The 21,892-nt window shown below is 47.9% G+C and overlaps 1 protein-coding gene across 1 annotated transcript in view; it reads left to right on the top strand.

Moving 5' to 3' along the window:
* Positions 1-21,892, top strand: part of CALCOCO2 (calcium binding and coiled-coil domain 2) — a 138,923-nt gene that overhangs the window by 35,968 nt on the left and 81,063 nt on the right. Inside the window, exons 3-7 of the mRNA XM_075350039.1 lie at positions 3,107-3,185; positions 4,425-4,567; positions 12,425-12,583; positions 15,980-16,065; positions 17,001-17,091. Of these exons, the coding sequence (XP_075206154.1) occupies positions 3,107-3,185; positions 4,425-4,567; positions 12,425-12,583; positions 15,980-16,065; positions 17,001-17,091 (558 nt within the window). The remainder of the gene's footprint in view (positions 1-3,106; positions 3,186-4,424; positions 4,568-12,424; positions 12,584-15,979; positions 16,066-17,000; positions 17,092-21,892) is intronic.

Raw genomic sequence — 21,892 nt, 5'->3', positions numbered from 1 at the left:
GGGGTGTGTTGGGGTAATAAAGTGGTGAAGGAGGAGGCTGCGTTTGTACTTTATTCCAAATAAAGGATTTCTCTGTGTCTTGTTTGTTTACTGTAATTTACAGGTTTGTGATGCGGGTATCTCACAGACGCCCGTGCGATCACAAACCTAGGGTGTAGTAGCAGCCGTGCGCTGTTATTAACACCTGCTATTACCTTGATTGCCACCGCATCAGGGCAATCAAGGTGAGCCGATGTCGCACCGGAATTGTCACATCTAATAGATGCGGTAATACAGGGTAGCTGCGGGCTGAGAATATATATATATATATATATATATATATATATATATAAAATGCCGGCTGGGGATGAAAATTGGGGGGGGGGGGCGCACGTCGTTTTTTTTTTTAGTTATTTATTTCACTTAAAAAAAACAAACAAAAAAAAAAGGCATGCGGTTTATCTTAGGCAGCATTCACACTTGCGAGGGACTCCCACAAGTCTGACATCGCAGCACAGCTGCACACAAACCTGACAGGAGCGTGCATGTGTTTCTAGGTACATGCACGCTCATGTTCAGACAGTGGCAGACTGTGTCTTGTGATGTCATGTCAGACCCGCACAAGTCTGACATTGCATCACCCGCGCACACTTCTGACAGGAGCGTGCATGTGTTTCTAGGTACATGCACGCTCATGTTCAGAAAGTGGCAGGCTGTGACGGGTGATGCCATGTCAGACCCACACGAGTCTGACATATCATCACCCGCACACTTCTGAGGGCTCTTGTACACTTGCGTACCGCTTCCGATGTGACAGCATGTGAAGCGATATGCAAATGACCCTCTGCTGCGGGTGTCAGCAGAGGGTCATGCGACTGTGATGCGATCTTGCAATCGCATCACAGGAGCGGAGAAGATAGAGGGAGCACTTTCTCCCCATATCCTCCGCTGTCTGTCTCCGCGTGCACTGGTGCAATTCCCTCGCATGACACACGGCTCACGCTGGCAGTACAGCAGAGCCGAGTGTCACGCGAGTGTCCCTGCTAGAGGTCAGTGAGAGCGGACCTCTGCTGCGGGGGGGCGAGCCGGCACTGAGGAGGGGAGGGGCTGGAGCTGCGGAGGAGAGAATGTCACAGCCCAGCCTGTCACAGCCTCTGCTCAGTCAGTGTCTACACTCAGAGCTGGCAGCCATGCTCTACGCGGCTGCTAGCTGTGACATGTAGCAGAGCCGGATGTGTCGTCGTGGAACGTGTGGATTACGTCGGAGGTGCAAGGTGTTGGGTAATAAAATGGTGAAGGAGGGGGCATTTGTAATTTATTCCAAATAAAGGATTTTTCTTAGTGTGTGTTTATTTACATTCGTTTGCAGGTTTGTGATGCGGGTATCTCACAGACGCCCGTACGATCACAAACCTATTACCCCGACTGGCACCGCATCACGCCTCCGGTAACAGCTGGTAATGTATCGGGATTGCCGCATCTAATAGATGCGGCAATACCGGGCGGCTGCGGGCTGAAATACCAGCCCCAAGCCGGCATTATCATGGCTGGGGATGAAAATTAGGGGGGACCGCACATCGGGTTTTTTAATTATTTATTTAAATAAAAAAAAAGCCGGAGTCACACTTGCGACGGATACACTGCTTTCACCGCCCACCGGCCGTCCTGACGCCTGTGATTGGTTGCAGTGAGCTGACACGCTGCCACTCAGGGTGGGGCGCATGTCTAACTGCAACCAATGACATGCGCCGGTGGGCCGACAAAACAATGAATATTGAATTGTCAGCTCTGGAAGAGAAAAACGTGACCCGGAAGAAGTGTGCCGCCATGTCAGTGAGCACACCGCGCGCGCTCCAACCCCCCATCCCCTCCACAAACGTTTTTACTCTCCGAATTCTGGTCCCCATTGACTTATATGGGCACCGGATTCCTGAGCGGATCGGACTTATTTTTAAGTCTGTCAGTGATCCGCTGGCCCCGTTTTTTTGGGTGTTCGATCAGCTTTAGTGATGATAGATAACCAAGTGCATCATAATGATATTTCTGGCCTAATTCAATGCATCATACTTATATGGTGCATACTTATCTTGGTGCAGACAAAGTTCTATCAGACTATGTTCTATCTATCTGGAACAATAGAAGGAGTTTGTTGAAAATATCATTGTCATTGATTTATTAAGATCTCTGGAAGTAGCCTGGGGCTTTCCAGCTGCTGCAATACTACAGATCGCGAATGCCATGCAGCTCTCCTGGTATGTTGAGTTTTGGTTTTCCAGCAGGAAAGCTCCAGGTTTGAGAACACTGCAGAAGAACACTGTGGTTGTCAAATATAAAATAAGTTTAATGCTTCCTACCATGAATTCTGTTCCTTTTTTTTTTTTTTTATTTAGAAATTGTACAGGAGAACAGATCTTCCATATGTGGTGAGCATGGTGCCTTAAGGCTCCCATACACATTAGATTAATATCAGCCGCACCTGACGATATCAACATGTTTGGCTGACAGTCTAATGTATATGGGCATCTGGCCGTATGATCGTAGGGTGAGATGTTGAATGGACATGACTGATGTCGGATTGCTGATCGCATTGTATTCGTGATAAAAGCCACTGCCAGACATGTCTGGCGATGGCTTTCTCACTTTTCAATCTAATGTGTATGGCCGGCTTTACACAAACTTGCACTCAGATTAAAATCCAATTTTGCATCTATATAATCATTGATTCCAAAGCGTAAAGGGTATATGTCACCGGGTTTTTGCTACCCTATTTGAGAGGAGTATGATGTAGTAGCCTGATTCTAGCACTGTGTCACTTACTAGACGGCTTTCTGCAGTTTGGATGAAAGTTTACTTGCTGCAGATCTACCAATTTTCTCAATGCAGGCAGTGATTTAGCAAAGCTACAGCAAACAGCCCAGTGAGTGACATATCACTGGAATCGGACTCTGTCTCTACATTATGCTGCTTTCAGATTAGGTGGCAAAAACCTGGTGACAGATTCCCTTTAAATAAATTCCGCAATAATACGTAAGTGAACACATGATAAAATGTTGGAAATGACCCTTAAACCTCCTGCTAATCCAGTCTTCTCTTACACGGTCTGATTTGTGTTTCTTTTGCTCTGAAGGTTGGTTGGAAAACTACTAGAGACTATTACACCTGGATTTCCGCCCGGACCAGCGTGGACAACACTGTTCTGTTCACAGGTAGACGATGTCTATGAGTTTATTGAAGAGGTAGTTCACTACTTATTTTTCCAAGCCACAGCAATATAATATTGAGAAACAAGGCTTCTCTTAAATAGCTTGTGTTGCCAATAGTGCCTCTGAGCGGCGCTATCGTGGTCTGCTCATCCCCTTCTCCTGATCCCCCCGGGTTCCATGACCTCTGATGTCTGGTGATGTCACGTCAACTTTCAGTTGACCTGACATTGCTGCAGTCGGCCCAAGTCTTCCTGAGTGACTGGGCTGTGGGCGACGTTTCACCGCTCATCACAGCCCAGCATCGCCCTGCTCTCTCCTTCACTGCAGAGCGCCGCAAGCAGGAGTGATGCTGGGCTATGATGAGTGGTGAAACGCAAACCACAACCCAATGACTCACGGAGACTGGGGCTGACTGCGGTGATGTCAGGTCAACTGGAAGTTGAGGTGACATCTCCGGACATCAGAGGTCACGCAATGGGGATGAGCAGACCACAATAGCGCCACTCACAGGCACTATTGGCAACACAAGGTATTTAAGAGAAGCCTTGTTTCTCAACATTATATCAATGTTGCTTGGAAAAATAAGTAGTGAACCACCTCTTTAAGGTTATGCTGTGAATGAGTCCTGTATCCAGAAAACATGAAATAACATAGGGGTAGATAGAAGATAGATAAAAGGTATGGGTGGATAGAAGGACTTTGCTGGAAGTATCACTGTCATTGGTTTATTAAGGCGATATAAGGTATAGGGATAACCTCTAACACATATCAGCATAATACTGAGTGATCAAATACACAGACACAAAGACTAGTACATTTCAGTCTGCCACTTTCATTTTATAGGACTGTACAGTGCGTCATCCGTACTATGAGCAGCTTAGATTTTGCTCATTTAGCTGGACACAGTCAAGTGAATGTCGGTGATATTTTCCATGGATCCACAAGCGTCCGTGGTGGCGATATATGGAATGGGATGGCCCTGAACCAGTTCTGGTGCTTTAAGGTGCACTTTTCAGACCTGAACTATGTTACATATACAGTAGTAAGGCAGACTATATCACCACAAGTACTGGACCATGCGATCATTACTTCTAAAATACAACCTCAGTATCACTTCAACCCAAAACATTAAAAATAACCTAGATTTTACAATTATAGAAAGTTTTGAATTAAGGACCATATCAGAGTCTGCCTGTCCTCTGAATTAGCCCCAGGAGTAACATGTCTTATCTTTTTTTCCAGTCTACTATCTTCCCAGCGATGATGACTATTACCAGTTCTGTTACGTGGATCTCAATGGAGAAGTACGAGGAGCCAGTATTCCTTTTCAGTTCACTTACAACCCTGAAAGTGAAGATGAAGACATCTTGATGGTGGCACCTGAGGTCTGATATTGTCTGTCCTTTCCCAAGTACTGTATTACAAATAGATGAACTGAGTGAAATCTGAAGAAAAGTAAACAAAGGCGGGCTTTGCACGTTGCGACATCGCAAGCCGATGCTGCGATGTCGCACGCGATAGTCCCCGCCCCCGTCGCAGGTACGATATCGTGTGATAGCTGGCGTAGCGAAAATTATCGCTACGCCAGCTTCACACGCACTCACCCGCCCTGCGACCGTCGCTCTGGCCGTCGCCCCGCCTCCTTCCTAAGGGGGCGGGTCGTGCGGCGTCATAGCGACGTCACACGGCAGGCGACCAATAGCGGCGGAGGGGCGGAGATGAGCAGGATGTAAACATCCTGCCCACCTCCTTCCTTCCGCATATCCTACGGAAGCCGCGGTGACGCCGGTAGGAGATGTTCCTCGCTCCTGCGGCTTCACACACAGCGATGTGTGCTGCCGCAGGAACGAGGAACCACATCGGACCGTCGCGTCAGCGTAATTATGGATTACGCCGACGCTGCAGCGATGATACGATTACGACGATTTTGCGCTCGTAAATCGTATAATCTAGGCTTTACACACTACGATGTCGCATGCGATGCCGGAAGTGCGTCACTTTCAATTTGACCCCACCGACATCGCACCTGCGATGTCGTAGTGTGCAAAGCCGCCCTAAGACTTATTAGGCTTGGTTCACAACGTGTTTACAACTATGGTCAGGGGCTCCTTCGGGGTTTTCATCCAAACTTCCACAAAATGGGATCAGAGCACATGCACTGACTATAATAATGCAGATGGAATCACCAGCACGAATTACAAGAGTGTTCAGCCATCAATATACAGTATGTATGACTTGGTGTGGCTAGTGAGCACACACAAACTGGCTAATTTGTAAACTAAGTACCGTATTTTTCGGATTATAAGACACACTTTTTCTCCCAAAAATTTGGGAGGAAAGTGAGGGGTGCGTCTTAAAATTTAAATGTATCTTACTGGGGGGTGGTGTAGAGGGGTCGCAGGAGGCAGTGGCAATTGGCTATTCGGGGTTTACGGCGGCTGTGCAGGGTCTATGGTAGCTGTGCACAAGCTGTGGTGGCTGTGCACGGGCTGCAGCATTGGCTGCGGGCGGTGAGGGCTTCAAATAATGGCGCCCGGAGCCGGCGCGTGCGCAGATGGAGCTCTCGGCTCAAGATGTTATCTGCGCACACACCACCTCCAGCCCATTGATCTCCCAGCAGCGGACTTAAGGAAAATGGCGCCCGGGGGTGGCACTTGCACAGATGATATCTCAGCTTGTCAATGAGCCAAGAACTCAATCTCTGCACATGCCAGCTCCAGGCGCCATTATTTGAAGCCCTCACCGCCCCAGCCCAGCCGCCGCTGCTGCATCCCCAGCACAGCCGCCACCACCAACAGTTTCTGGCACACCTGCCAGCTGCACTGCCCACAGCATTGCCCTACTCTACCACAGCCCCTGCCTCCTGTGACCACGCTCTACCACTGCTGCCGCCCCCCTCTGGTAAGACACCACCGGATTATAAGATGGACTCCATTTTTTTCATCCTTTTTTTCATCTAAATTTGGGATGTGTCTTATAAGCTGGTGCGTCTTATAAACCGAAAAATACGGTACCTTAATTTTATAAGTATAGTCCACATAGCAGTAATGCAGTTTAAAATTCATATATTCATTGATTATATGTACACTATCTTGGTGCATCTTGCATGCAGCTGTATTCAATGGCATGTATATTTTCCAGACACAGCAGCTTGTACCTGTTCACATTTGTATACTTTTGTCAAGAAGTGCTGGGCAATTTAGTTGCATTTGTAGTTAGTGACTGCCTTCATATTTGGGTGAGCTCTCCTGCTGCCATCAGTCTAAGGGTTCATTCACAAGTACATTTTTTCGCATTCGCGTGCTATCCGTTTTTTTCACATATAGCACTGGTACCTGTCTATGGGGCTGTTCACATGTCAGTGATTTTTTTTGCTCACCAAGTAGTCTGTGCAAAATTGCAGCGATATGTCCAATAATGATCTCAGTGTTTTGGATCAATCTTGACAATGAAAGTCTATGGGTTCGTGAAAAAATCCGACAACACTTGGAAGCCATCCATTTCTGTCCATTTTTCACTGACGGAGAGCTCATTCACACGTTTGTATGTAAACGCATTTCATGTACATGAAACAATGGTGCTGGTGTCATCAGGGCTTTGCATCAGTGTGTCATCCGTGTCCATTTTTACCATCAGTCAGCAGTGTTTTTCACATATGTATAAGTAAAGTAATTACAAAGCTTCTCCTACACTTTGTCATGTTAAACATGGATGGCACTCGGATGTCATCCATATGCTGTATGGCTATATGGAGTATTTCACAGACACATAAGATTGTATTGGAGTTTGTCATCTGTGCTGCCGGATATAAACAGACATGTTTCTGCCTGTTTTGCACAGATATAGTCTGTATATCTGTATAAAAACACAGACATGCGAATAGGACCATAGGTTATAATATGTATATGCTTTATCCGTGAAAAACTGGATACAAGAAGTATGTGCCACATGGATGTCTTAATGAGAATGAGGCCTGATGTATAGAAGATGGAAAAAATGTTTTAGCCCGGGATAGTAACTGTCTCTGTCTCTCTCCCAGTCTCTGTCTGTCTGTCTCTGTGTATCTGTCTGTGTCTGTCTCTGTGTCTATCTCTCTGTCTGTCTCTGTATCAGTCTCTCTCTATCTCTGTGTCTGTCTGTGTCTGTCTGTCTCTCTCTATCTCTGTGTCTGTCTGTCTCTCTCTGTCTCTTTTCCCAGGTCTGTTTCTTTCCCCAGGTCTGTCTCTTTTCCCAGGTCTGTCTCTTTTCCCAGGTCTGTCTCTTTTCCCAGGTCTGTCTCTTTTCCCAGGTCTGTCTCTTTCCCCGTCTGTCTCTTTCCGTGTCTGTCTTTGTCTGTGTGTTTCTTTGTCTGCCTGTCTCTGTCCCTTTCTGTCTGTCTCTTTCCCTGTCTGTCTCTTTCCCTGTCTGTCTCTTTCCCTGTCTGTATCTTTCCCCGTCTGTCTCTTTCCCCGTCTGTCTCTTTCCCCGTCTGTCTCTTTCCCCGTCTGTCTCTTTCCCCGTCTGTCTCTTTCCCCGTCTGTCTCTTTCCCCGTCTGTCTCTTTCCCTTTCTTTTTACCTGTCTGTCTTTGTCTGTATCTCTGTCTGTCTCTTTTGTTGTCTGTCTCTTTCCCTGTCTGCCTGTCTCTGTCTGTCTCTATCTCTGTGTCTCTTTCCAGTCCTGTCTCTTTCCAGTCCTGTCTCTTTCCAGGCCTGTCTCTTTCCAGGCCTGTCTCTGTTCAGGCCTGTCTCTGTTCAGGCCTGTCTCTGTCCAGGCCTGTCTCTGTCCAGGCCTGTCTCTGTCCAGGCCTGTCTCTGTCCAGGCCTGTCTCTGTCCAGGCCTGTCTCTGTCCATGCCTGTCTCTGTCCAGGCCTGTCTCTGTTCAGGTCTGTCACTGTTCAGGCCTGTCTCTGTTCAGGCCTGTCTCTTTCCAGGCCTGTCTCTTTCCCTGTCTGTTTCTTACCCTGTCTCTTTCCCTGTTTGTTTTTGTCTGTCTCTCTGTTTGCCTCTTTCCCCGTCTGTCTCTATCTGTCTTTGTCTATCTCTCTGTCTGTCTGTATCGCTCTCTCTCTTTCCCTGTCTGTCTCTCTCCCTGTCTCTTTCCCTGTCTCTGTTTCTTTCCCTGCCTGTCTGTCTCCTTCCCTGTCTATCTGTGCCTGTCTCTTTCCCTGTCTGTCTGCCTCTGTCTCTTTCACTGTCTCTCTGTCTGTCTCTTTCCGTCTCCCCACCGTCATCACCAATGAGATGTATCAGCTTCTACCATATGACCATTCTGAAGTCTACTGACCTAAAGAAGGGTTTGAAACATTGCTATTGTTGATATTCTATTGTTGTTTTAAACAAAACATATAATACAAGGCCAGGGCTAGATGTGTCGCCACACAGCAATTCTCTGAAAAGTCGCGTGGCACAAACATTTGTGTGACTTGTCATGCGACAATTTTAGGGGTACTTAACACGCTGCAACATCGCTAACTATTTATCGTTGGGGTCACGGTGTTTGTGACGCACATCCGGCGTCGTTAGCGACATCGCAGCATGTGACACGTACGACCAACCTACAACGATCGCAAAAGTGGTAAAAATCGTTGCTGTTGGAGAGGTCGTACAAACACTAAATATCGTTGTCTGGTGAGTAGCGATGTTGTTCCTCGTTCCTGCATTACAGCAATAATACCTAAAATATAACCTTTAATAATTCCTCTAAAAATAGGGAAGGATCACCTTGCCTATGCATAAAATTCAATAGGTTGCGAGACCCTCCATACAACTCGGGGGACTAGCATACCCTGTAAACACGCAATGACACCTACATATAATTGGTGCTGGCAAAATCAACAAATTTAACCGATATGGTCAAGATTATTAATGCAGACGCTCACTTAGATCCCATTCACAAATCAACAGTGGCGTTAATCACTAGAGTGACCATGATACCCACAGGTGTGTGACTAATATGCTTCACATTCGGTTAAACAAATCAGCATTAACCAGGTATTCAAATAGCCAAGTTGTTAACCTGGTTGTGTCTGATAGGGAACAATCTCACCCAATTTGCTGGTGTCTTGTCTCCCAAATACGTTCAGTTAGTCCTCATATTCGGCGTTTCCAAAACAGACCCTCACCACACAGGTCCTGGACCCCTTATGAAGGGACTAACTGTCCTCTCCCAGAATCTCCTTCTCCCTTCTCCCGACGCGTTTCCTATATATCATTCATCAGGGGAGTTAATGAGGAAACGACCTCTTACTGGGTTAATCTAGAAAAAATGAGAACATGGGGAGAATAAACGGGGGTTCTTTTTTTTTTATATATAAACAGGTTCCCCCAATAGATCTCTCCCTATATAGAAGAAACAAAGAGATTACAACAACTTACCAGACGGTGACAGCATACATCTTATTAGCTGTACACCGCTGCCCAGTCAGAGCACTTTTTAAGTAGTCGCCGCTCTCCTGCCGGCGTCTGACGTCACTTCCATGACTGTGCCCATCGCTTCCGTTCTATGCGGTGGAGCGGACTGCCGGGCGCAGATGCGTCTCGCTCTTACATCACGAATGTGGTGTTAGGAGCGCGCCGGATATGAATTGACGTCACTTACTGTGGGACGCTGTGCGTTCCACTGATGCGCTCCACCGCATAGAACGGAAGCGATGGGCGCAGTCATGGAAGTGACGTCAGACGCCGGCAGGAGAGCGGCGACTACTTAAAAAGTGCTCTGACTGGGCAGCGGTGTACAGCTAATAAGATGTATGCTGTCACCGTCTGGTAAGTCGTTGTAATCTCTTTGTTTCTTCTATATAGGGAGAGATCTATTGGGGGCCACTGTATATATATAAAAAAAAAAGAACCCCCGTTTATTCTCCCCATGTTCTCATTTTTTCTAGATTAACCCAGTAAGAGGTCGTCTCCTCATTAACTCCCCTGATGAATGATATATAGGAAACGCGTCGGGAGAAGGGAGAAGGAGATTCTGGGAGAGGACAGTTAGTCCCTTCATAAGGGGTCCAGGACCTGTGTGGTGAGGGTCTGTTTTGGAAACGCCGAATATGAGGACTAACTGAACGTATTTGGGAGACAAGACACCAGCAAATTGGGTGAGATTGTTCCCTATCAGACACAACCAGGTTAACAACTTGGCTATTTGAATCCTTGGTTAATGCTGATTTGTTTAACCGAATGTGAAGCATATTAGTCACACACCTGTGGGTATCATGGTCACTCTAGTGATTAACGCCACTGTTGATTTGTGAATGGGATCTAAGTGAGCGTCTGCATATAATCTTGACCATATTGGTTAAATTTGTTGATTTTGCCAGCACCAATTATATGTAGGTGTCATTGCGTGTTTACAGGGTATGCTAGTCCCCCGAGTTGTATGGAGGGTCTCGCAACCTATTGAATTTTATGCATAGGCAAGGTGATCCTTCCCTATTTTTAGAGGAATTATTAAAGGTTATATTTTAGGTATTATTGCTGTAATTCAGAATCTTCATAATATATACCATACCAGTGGCTGCATTATTATCCTCGTTCCTGCAGCATCACACATCGCTATGTGTGACACCGCAGGAGCGACGAACATCTCCTTACCTCCCGTCCACCGGCAATGAGGAAGGAAGGAGGTGGGCGGCATGTTCCAGCCGCTTATCTCCGCCCCTCCTCTGTTATTGGACGGCTGCCGTGTGACGTCGCTGTGACGCCGCGCGAACCGCCCCCTTAGAAAAGAGGCGGGTCGCCGGCAACAACGACCAGGTAAGTACGTGTGACGGGTGTAAGCAAGGTTGTGCGACACGGGCAGCAATTTGCCCGTGACACACAACTGAAGAGGGCGGGTACGCTCGCTAGCGATATCGGTAACTATATCGCAGCGTGTAAAGTACCCCTTAGAGTTCTGATTATGCTGTAAATAAAACAGAAGTCACAATTAGAGTTGAGCGGGTACCTAACTATTCGTACTCGCTATACTCATAACGAGTACTGTCTAATACTCTCTTATTCGTTACGAATACCGTGTGCAATGCAAGTCAATAGGGAAAAAATCACAAATTAACGAGTAACCCGAATTCCATACTATTTGCTACTCGCACAAATAGTACAGTATTCGGATTACTCGTTACTTTGCGAGTTTTTCCTCATTGACTTGCATTGCACACGGTATTCGTAACGAATAAGAGAGTATTAGACAGTACTCATTATGAGTATAGCGAGTATGAATAGTTAGGTACTCGCTCAACTCTAGTCACAATACAAGTTGCATGTTGAAAGTGCATGGCAAGTGTGTTGCGAGCAACTTGCCACCAGCGACAGAGAAGCCAACTCATCTGGAAACACATGCATCTCTATGTCACAGTTCCTAGTCGTAGTGTGACATCATAGGAAGTTATTACATGAAATGTTGAATTGTATCACTGCAATTTCAGTCTCATGTCGCCGAGTAGCCCTACCCTAAGGGGGGCTTTACACGTTGCGACATCGCTACCGATATATCGTCGGGGTCACGCCGTTAGTGACGCACATCCGGCGCCGGTAGCGACATCGCAACTTGTAAATCCTAGGTGTGACGATGAACGAGCACAGAAGCGTAAAAAAATCGCTGATCTGTGTAACGTCGTTCATTTCCATAATGTCGGTTCGACTGTGGGTACGCTGTTGTTTGTCGTTCCTGCAGCTCAACACATCGCTGTGTGTAAACCCGCAGGAGTGACAAACATCTCCTTACCTGCGTCCCGACGGCAATGCGGAAGGGAGAAGGTGGGCGGGATGTTAAGTCCCGCTTATCTCCGCCCCTCCGCTTCTATTGGCCGGCCGATTAGTGACGTCGCGGTGACGTTGCTGTGACGCTGAACGCACCTCCCCCTTGAAGGAGGGATTGTTCGGCAGTCACAGCGACGTCGCAGAGCAGGTATGTGCGTGTGATGCTGCCGTAGCGATAATGTTCGCTACGGCAGCAAGCACCACATATCGCATGTGCGACGGGGGCGGGTGCTATCGCGCGGGACATCGCTAGCAAATGCTAGCGATGCCGCAACGTGTAAAGCCTGCCTAAGTCTACATGAATTCTAGACTTGTTGTTATTCAAAAATATGTTAGTAAAGGCCAGAGCAAGCACACCGCATCACAAGTGCCACTTGCTATCAGGCCATAGGATTATTTTCTTCTAAAACTCCATTTTTCCCCATTATTATCCAAATCGTAATTTTGCAAAATCATGACATCTACTAGAAATTCAACCAATAAATTAGCTTACAATGTTTCTTGTAGAGAGAAGTGGAGAAGTTGACAGAGGAAAAATCAGTTTTGCAAGGACAAGTATCCTCTCTGGAAGCTGAAAACCAGACCCAGGCTGGGAAGATCCAGAATCTTCAGGATGATTTACTGAGTGCTACAGAGAAAATACAGAGGCTGGAAAAAGAAAATATGGTAACATTTCATATAGCAGTGCACTAAATATCTAAAAAGAGTTGCCAACTCTGGATAATCAATTTTATTTAAAGTCGCCTATCCATGGGGGCAGGCAGAACATTTGCTGTCCAGGTGCAGCCAGCAGGTGGGCATCGTTGAGCTGCTTGATGCGATGGCCCAAGGTTTCTACTAGGCAGCATTTTGCCACCCTAAGGCCCCATTCACACGTCAGTGATTCTGGGACGTGTGTGCTTTTTTTTAAACGTACCAGAATCACTGACATACGCAGACCCATTATAATGAATGGGTCTGCTCACACGTCAGTGATTTGTCACTGCATGTGTCTCCGTGCAGCGTACCCGCGTGTCCGTGATTGCTGTACGGAGACATGTCCATTTTTTTCTGGCATCACTGATGTGCCACGGACCACGCAGTGGTGTGGTCCGTGAAACACGTGCCAGAAAAAAACGTACTTTTAAAATAAAAAACATTTTAACTCACCCGGCGTCCAGCGATGTCCTCTGCAGCCCGTTCTCCCTGCTCCTTCTGAGCCGGCTCATTATTGTCGGTGCATATTCATTATGCGCGACACAGCCGACCCGGAAGCAGCTGCTGCGGGGGTCACCGCCGGCCGGATGCTGCGTCGCGGGAGCGATCAGCACCATGGAGAGCGGGAGCGCGCACAGGTGAGTGAATCTCTAAGTGCAATCACGGGCCACGGAGAATGGAGCCCGGATTGCACTTAGACAACCCACGTGTGCCGTGATTTTCGGCACACGCAGGGACATGTGCGTGTTTTACACGCCAGTGAAAAACGTCTGTGTTTTTCACTGACGTGTGAAACGGGCCTTAGGCTATGTGCTCACGTTGCGTAATTACATGCAGTTACGCTGCGCTTTGTAGCGCAGCGTAACTGCATGCGTCCTGCGTCCCCTGCATAATCTATGAAGATTATGCAGGAGCCGTGCGCACGTGGCGACTTAGAGCGCAGCGCTTCGGCGCGCGTTCTAAGAAGTGACATGTCACTTCTTCCGTGCGCTTTGCCTGCAGCCCCTGCTCTGTCTATGGGAGGAGCTGCAGGCAGAGCGCATGGAATCAGCTTTTTTTTTTTCCACTACGGACATTTTCTGCAGCGATTTGAAGCGCACGTGTGCTCTTCAGATCGCTGCAGAAATTTCTGCAGGGCTAGTACACAACGTGCGCACATAGCCTTAGGCTAAGACCGCACTTTGCGTTTCCACCTGCGTGTCAGGTGCTTTTTAGGTCCGTTTTGAGATACACCTTTTTCATGCCAAAAGGCATGCGTTTTGATTTCCCAGCAAAGTCTATGGAAAAGGTTGATTTCTAGACCGCACTTTGCGTTTTAAAACGCTGCGTTCAATTTGCATATTTTGTGGCAAAAACCATGCGTTCAAAGAAGCAGCATGTCAATTGTTTTTGCCATTTTGGGTGCGTTTTGCTAACATTGAAGTCTACGAGAAATGGCAAAAACCAAGAAACTTCAAATTTCCAGCGTTTTACCTGCTTTTTAGGTGCTGAAAACATGCGTTTTTGACTTCAAAAACGCATGCTTTTCTGACATTAAAATAATGGAATAATATGTCCCTTTACACACACACACACAGTCCGACAATGAAATTAAAGAAAATTTTGATTTTATTGCTATTTTAACATTAAATATTTTAAAACCGCTATAATTTCATGAAATATAAATATTTTCTTTATTAATTCGAAAATTATGTTTTCCTTTTTTTTCTCTTTTTTCATTATGTTTGACTATTTAATCTTTATTTAGCAGTGTCTTTATGTTCAAAACGCATCTGTCAAAACGCAGGTGAAAAAGCATGTAAAAAGCGCTGAAAACGCATCTTAAACGCGGTAAATACGCTTGCATTTTCAGCGCTAAAGTTCTGAAAAAGGCAACTTTGGTCAAATCAATGAAGCCCAAAACGTGAACTGCAAGTAGGTGAACGCAAAGTGCGGTCTTCGGGGCACTTTGCACACTACGACATCGCAAGCCGATGCTGCGATGCCGAGTGCGATAGTCCCCGCCCCCGTTGCAGCTGCGATATCTAGTGATAGCTGGCGTAGTGAACATTATCACTACGGCAGCTTCACATGCACTCACCTGTCCTGCGACGTTGCTCTGGCCGGCGACCCGCCTCCTTATTAAGGGGGCGGGTCGTGCGGCGTCATAGCGACGTCACACGGCAGGCGGACAATAGAAGTGGAGGGGCGGAGATGAGCGGGACGTAAACATCCCGCCCACCTCCTTCCTTCCGCATAGCTGGCGTGAGCCGCAGGACGCAGGTAGGAGATGTTCCTCACTCCTGCGGCTTCATACACAGCGATGTGTGCTGCCGCTGGAACGAGGAACAACATCGTAACATCGGTCATTTACAAATTATGGAAATGACAGACGCTACACCGATGATACGATTACGACGATTTTGCGCTCGTTAATCGTATCAAAAAGACTTTACACACTACGATATCGCCTGCGACGCCGGATGTGCGTCACATTCAATTTGACCCCACCGACATCGCACCTGCGATGTCGTAGTGTGCAAAGTGCCCCTTAGCCTTAGGGTGTGTGCCCAAGATCATTATTTGCAGCACTCAATGAAGCAGGGGCTGTAGTATTTCACCTAACATTGAGAGAACTAGGAAGAGAAGGTAGTCTGCACATAACTGTAAGTATGGATATGAGAAGTCACACGACGACTAATCAAATCACTTACATATTTGTTGCTTATTTTCTTCCCCTCAGTGTATTTCCAACTTTATTGATACAAAATCCACATACATAACATGTGGATTTTTATGTTTTTGTGGATTTGTTGCAGATTTCAATTTTTCCACTGAAAATATCCACAATGTTTAGATGGGGTTTGCTGAAATTTCATCTTAGCTGGTACTGTATTATTTTGCAGAATTACTGCATATAAATCTCCACAGAATATGTAAAGTGTGAACTTAGCCTAAATGTCTTATGTGACATATAACATTTTTTTAATAAATTTAGTATTGTGTACTCAATAATGAATAAAAAAATATTTAAAATTCATAAAATACCAACTAGGGAGATACTAATTCAAATGAGTAACTATATGGATAAAATCAGAGACCAAAATACACTGCAAAAAATATTGAAAAAATTTATATTTTTTATTAATGAGTCAAATAAGTAGGTTTATTCTTTACATTACTCCTGTCACGTGCATATGGTGAAGATTTTATAAGGGAAGTGGGTGATTTATTTTCCACATATTGTATTTCAGCAATTATTAGTTTGAAGTAAAATAATCATTACACACTATTTTTTTTTTTTTTTTAGCAGAATTAAGTACAATAATATATTTACCTTCCTGGAATTTAGGAGAACATCATTAATTATTGCTTTATATACTAAAGGAGCTGACAATCCATGCCAAGAATCATGAGGATGAACTTGAAACTATGAACAAAACCATTCAGTCACTGAACATTGACCTGCAGATGTAAGTGTATACCAATTGTCCCTTATTTAGTGATGAGATCCCAAACAAATGAATGGCAATACAGAGATGAGCTGTGTATAAGGATATTGTTACGGTTGACAAGGGGCGGCGAGCGTCCGGGAGTGGACCCACTGGGCCGTACACTGGACTCCCCTGAAGGAGCTAACTAGCAGTGAACCCCTATACAAGGACTGGCGCAGCAACAGGGGGCCTAAATGCACGACTGCCAGGAACCAGTGGTGGTCGCCTCTTACGTGGCGGCACGGAGGTGGGGCTTAGATGTGACAGCATGGAAGTGGTGGCACAAATGTGGTAAGACAGAGGTGATGGCTCATACGTGGCAGCACGGAGGTAGTAGTAGAGAGCAAGCTCTAGGACGAGACACAGGTAAGGAACATGAGACTAGTATTAGGACACAATAGCAGAACTAGACACAATAGCACACAGGGACCAGACAACTAGCAATGTAGCTGATAGGCAATGTTGCTCAGATGCCTCCTGTAAGGGGAGGCAGTCTTAAATACCTTTAAGGTAACAGGTGACCTCAGGGATCGATTCCAGGTAATGGGATGATAGCCCTTTAAGAAAGGGGGCGTGGCCGCGCGCACCTTACGGGCATGCATAGATGGGCTGCACACGGTCTAGAAGCAGGAGGAGGCCGCGGTAGACCCCGGGGCAGGGGAGGAGCAAGTGGAGCCGCCGGGAAAGCGAGAGAGAGAGCGCCCCCGCCGGAGCCTGGGAGTGTGCGGGCATACCGCTCTGGGACCGGGCAGGTGAAAGGAAGTGCACCCCCTCCGAAGCCTGGGAGCGGGGGCATGCAGGGATGCTGCGCTTGTATTGGGACCAAGCGCTACAGATATGCTGCGACGTGTAATATAATGCATTACATGACATGGATGTACAATTCCCATATATAATCGTATCCATTTTTGCAGGCAAAGGAACCAAGAGCAAAAATTGCTCTCAGAAATGAAGGAAATAGAGAAATTACTGGATAATTTTAAGGAAGTAAACAAGAATTCTGAGGTCGGGAAAAAAAAATCAAATATCTAAACTATTTCACATTTACATAATGTTTAATTAATCACTTCCAGTGATGGACATTTGACGTCCCATTTTCATAGATGGATATGTAGTCATTCTTTAGATATTAAGACTTTTGTTTACACCTTGTTGCCTAGGAAATAGACCACTGCTGTCTCTCTTGTAAGCACCATGCTATAGCTGGCCGGGATTAGGAGGTAACCGTGCACTCCAGCAATACAGGCCAGCTTCCTAAAAATGTGCTCAAGCGCACTAGAAAGGAGCTTGTAAGCGTATGCTCTTCTGTCTAGCAGTGGTGGTCTTCCTCCAAGGCAGCAAGCTGTAAATAAAAGAAAAATAGATAATATGTAAAGAATAGCTTAAAATTTTAATAGGGGAAATCCCATATACAGCTATGTGCTTAGTTTATATTATCAAATTGAGTTGACTCCCTCTTTGTTTTTTTTTTTTTCGCTTTATTCTATAACAAAACTCCATGATATCTCAATTTCTCATGGTTTTCAAGATCTCTGCTGTCATTAAAACAGAACTCTTCTTGCTTACTTCAACATCATCACATCTTGAGGAGTTTGAGGACTTGTATATTCTAGTTACAAGTAAGCTAGGCAGCGGGTCTCAGGTCAGGCAGCAGCTGCAAAAGAAAGCAAGATTTTACGTTGCATAAAAAAGAGATAAAATGCCATGATCCCAATGTATTATTGCCCCTCTAAGGCGGGCTTTGCACGTTGCGACATCGCAAGCCGATGCCGCGATGTCGCACGCGATAGTCCCCGCCCTTTCGCAGGTATGATATCTTGTGATAGCTGGCGTAGCAAACATTATCGCTACGCCAGCTTCACATGCACTCACCTGCCCTGCGACTTTCGCTCTGGCCGGCGACCCGCCTCCTTCCTAAGGGGGCGGGTCATGCGGCGTCATAGCGACGTCACACGGCAGGCGGCCAATAGGAGTGGAGGGGCGGAGATGAGCAGGATGTAAACATCCCGCCCACCTCCTTCCTTCTCATTGCAGCCGGGAGGCAGGTAAGATGTTCCTCGCTCTTGCAGCTTCACACACAGCGATGTGTGCTGCCGCGGAACGAGGAACAACATCGTACCTGTCGCGGCAGCATAATTATGAAAAAGTCGGAGCCTGCACCGATGATACGATAACGACGCTTTCTTTATCGTTCCTATGGGAGACCCAGACAATGGGTGTATAGCTTCTGCCTCCGGAGGACACACAAAGTACTACACTCAAAAGTGTAGCTCCTCCCTCTGAGCTTATACACCCCCTGGAGAACCAGATCTAGCCAGTTTATCGCTTTGTGTTCAGGAGGCATACATCCACACATGCATTCTCATCTGATTTTTGATTTTTGGAAAGAGTTTGAAGAAAAGCGGGTCCAAGTCTGGACCCCCGGCATGTCCCTTCTCACTCCACTGTGTCGGCGGTGCTGTTAAGGTTGATTCCAAGGCTGGAGCCTTACATGCCATGCTCCTTCACCATCCCCCTGGGGCTCTGGCTTGAAGTGGGAGCCAGCACGGTTCTCCATGCTTGGCAGGAGACCGGTCTCCATCCGCAGCCCTTCAGGATCCTGCTGGACGGAGCACTTATCCCCAGGGACTTGGAACCCTGCGTCTCAGCAAGCTAAGTACCTGAGACGTTTATATATTGGGGGTCCCTGTACTTTATTGTTGTGGGAGAGTGTGCTGAGTGTGTTTTATGACATTTCCGGCGGGTTCTCTGGCTGTCGCCTGAGAACCGCGCCGATGGTGCCTGCGCGCCCGCCGCACCGCTCAAATTTAGGCCCCGGCTTTGCTGGAGGCCTAGTTTCGGTTTCACTGCCCTCGCATGTCATTCATGCAGAGGGACAGCGCGGCTCCGCCCAGCGGCCGTTCTGCACAGGGGAGGGACACTCCTCACTGAGTACATGTCTCCTCCCCTGTAAGTCTCTATGGCCCTCCAGATCCCGCTCCCAGAGTAAGTCCCGCCCCCTCTCTTCGCTCCGGCGGCCATTTTCTCAGCGTTTCCCTGCAATCAGCACTGGTCTGCAGCATCCCTGCTGAGATGCTTGGGGGTCCGGGCTTCGGGATCTGGAGGGCACACAACACCGCTCCAGCGGTCTGGTAAGCCACAACCTCTGGTTGTGGACCTCTGTATATACTCTCTGGGGGTCATTCTGGCAGAGCCCCCACTCCAGCAGCATGTCTCACACGAGGAGCAAGGCTCCAAAGCTGTATTCAGTATGCACTGCATGTAAGCTCCTACTGCCTGAACCGAGCACCTATCCACATTGTGATGCCTCCTCTAACCTGACGATGCCTCAGCCTGGAATCGCACCCCCAGTGGTCTCTCAGGCTGCTCCGGCTCCTGTGGCTGAACCCCCGGCTTGGGTAGAATCCTTATCTAGGTCTATCTCCCAGTCTTTTGCCGACTCCATGGGACATCTGTCCAGGACTTTGCTGAACATGCATCAGCCCCCTTCACAGGGTGCCTCTGCTGCTAGGCCTCTCTCAGGACCGGAGCTCACAGAGGATTCATCATCTGGTCCCAGACCCCGTCCTTCTAAGAGGAGACGCAGGGCTCCCTCTCATTCCTCGTCCCGCGGCTCTGTTTCAGAAGCTGACTCGCAGGACGAGGAGGATGCCTTTACAGGGGGCTCGGAGGCTAACTCCATGTGCCCCATTGATCTGTCCGAAAGTGACTCAGATGTTAGTGATTTCATTGCGTCCATTAATTCTGTACTGGATTTCAATCCGCCAGTATCAGAGGAACAACCCTCTCTGGCAGAAAAGCACCAGTTTACCTCGCCTAAGAGGACAAAGAGTGTGTTCTTTAACCACTCCAGTTTTCAGGCCGCTGTGACCAAGCCTAGGGCCTGTCCTGACAAACGCTTCCCAAAGCGTGGTTCTGATGACCGTTTTCCCTTTCCACCTGAGGTGGTCAAGGAGTGGGCTCATTCACCAAAGGTAGACCCCCCGGTGTCTAGACTCTCAGCCCGGACCGTTGTATCAGTGGCTGATGGCACCTCTCTTAAGGATTCCACTGACCGCCAGGTTGACCTTCTGGCCAAATCTGTATATGAGGCGGCAGGGGCCTCGTTCTCCCCGACTTTTGCAGCAGTGTGGGCTCTCAAAGCCATCTCTGCTTCTCTAGAGGAGATGCATTCCCTCGCCAGGGAATCTATGCCCGAAATGGTTACCTTAACTTCCCAAGCTTCAGCTTTTTCATCCTATGCCATGTCTGCCATGCTGGAGGCTTCTCACCGCACTGCGGTGGCTTCGGCTAATTCCCTCGCTATCCGCAGGATCTTGTGGCTTCGAGAGTGGAAGGCAGATGCTTCTTCAAAGAAGTACCTTGCTGGACTCCCTTTTGCTGGGTCCCGGCTGTTCGGTGAACAGCTGGATGAAATTATTAAGGAAGCTACTGGCGGGAAGAGTACTTCCATGCCACAAACCAAAACCAGGAAACCTGTCCAGGATAGGAATCAGTCGAGGTTTAGTTCCTTTCGTTCCTCCAACTGATCGTCCTCGAAGCCCTCGGCCTCGTCCACTAACTCAGCCAAGGACCAAAAATCCAACTGGCGCACAAAAGCGCGTCCACAGAAGACTGCAGGAGCTGCTGCCACTAAGGCAGCCTCCTCTTGACTATCTGTCCGCGCCAGCAACGTCCTTAGTCGGTGGCAGGCTCTCCCACTGTGGCGACGCGTGGTTTCAACACGTCTCCGATCAGTGGGTGCGGGATATCATCTCCCACGGCTACAGGATAGAATTCTCTTCCAGCCCGCCAGACAGATTTTTTCTGTCAACTCCCCCCTGCTCCAAGGCCGCCGCCTTCTCTCAGGCCGTGGCATCCTTGCAGGCCAACGGAGTAATTGTACCGGTTCCCGCCCGGGAACGGTTCAGAGGTTTCTACTCAAATCTCTTCCTAGTCCCCAAAAAGGACGGTTCCTTCCGGCCCATCCTGAATCTCAAGCTTCTCAACAAGAATGTTCAGGTGCGGCATTTTCGCATGGAGTCTCTGCGGTCAGTCATTGCCTCAATGACCCAAGGGGATTTCCTGACATCCATCGACATCAGAGATGCCTATCTGCATGTGCCAATTGCAGTTTCACATCAGCGTTGGCTATGTTTTGCAATCGGAGAGGAACATTTCCAATTCGTGGCTTTCCCCTTCGGGTTAGCCACGGCCCCTCGGGTATTCACCAAGGTCATGGCAGCAGTGGTTGCGGTTCTGCACCTCCAGGGGTTGGCAGTGATTCCTTACCTGGACGACCTTCTAGTCAAGGCTTCATCCAGCGCAGACTGTCAGCGGAGTGTCTCGCTCACTCTCGCCACTCTAGCCCAATTCGGGTGGCTTGTCAATCTGCCCAAATCCACTCTGACTCCGACCCAGAGGCTCACCTAGGGATGCAGTTCGAGACTCTGCCGGCACTTGTGAAGTTGCCCTTAATCAAACAGCAGTCCCTCCAACTGGCGGTGCGCTCTCTGCTGAGGCCCCGCCGTTATTCCATCAGGCACCTGATGCAGGTGCTGGGTCAGATGGTGGCGTCAATGGAGGCTGTTCCCTTTGCCCAGTTCCATCTGCGTCCACTGCAGCTGGACATTCTCCGCTGTTGGGACAAGCGGCCTTCCTCCTTGCACAGGTTAGTGGCTCTGTCGCCACAGACCAGGAGCTCTCTTCAGTGGTGGCTTCGGCCCCTCTCTCTGTCTCAGGGGTGCTCCTTCCTGGCCCCGTCCTGGGTGATCCTCACCACGGATGCCAGTCTATCCGGCTGGGGAGCGGTATGTCTCCACCACCG

This window comes from Anomaloglossus baeobatrachus, chromosome 5, assembly GCF_048569485.1.
Source record: "Anomaloglossus baeobatrachus isolate aAnoBae1 chromosome 5, aAnoBae1.hap1, whole genome shotgun sequence".
Lineage (NCBI taxonomy): Eukaryota > Metazoa > Chordata > Amphibia > Anura > Aromobatidae > Anomaloglossus > Anomaloglossus baeobatrachus.
This window is presented reverse-complemented; position numbering and strand designations above follow the sequence as displayed.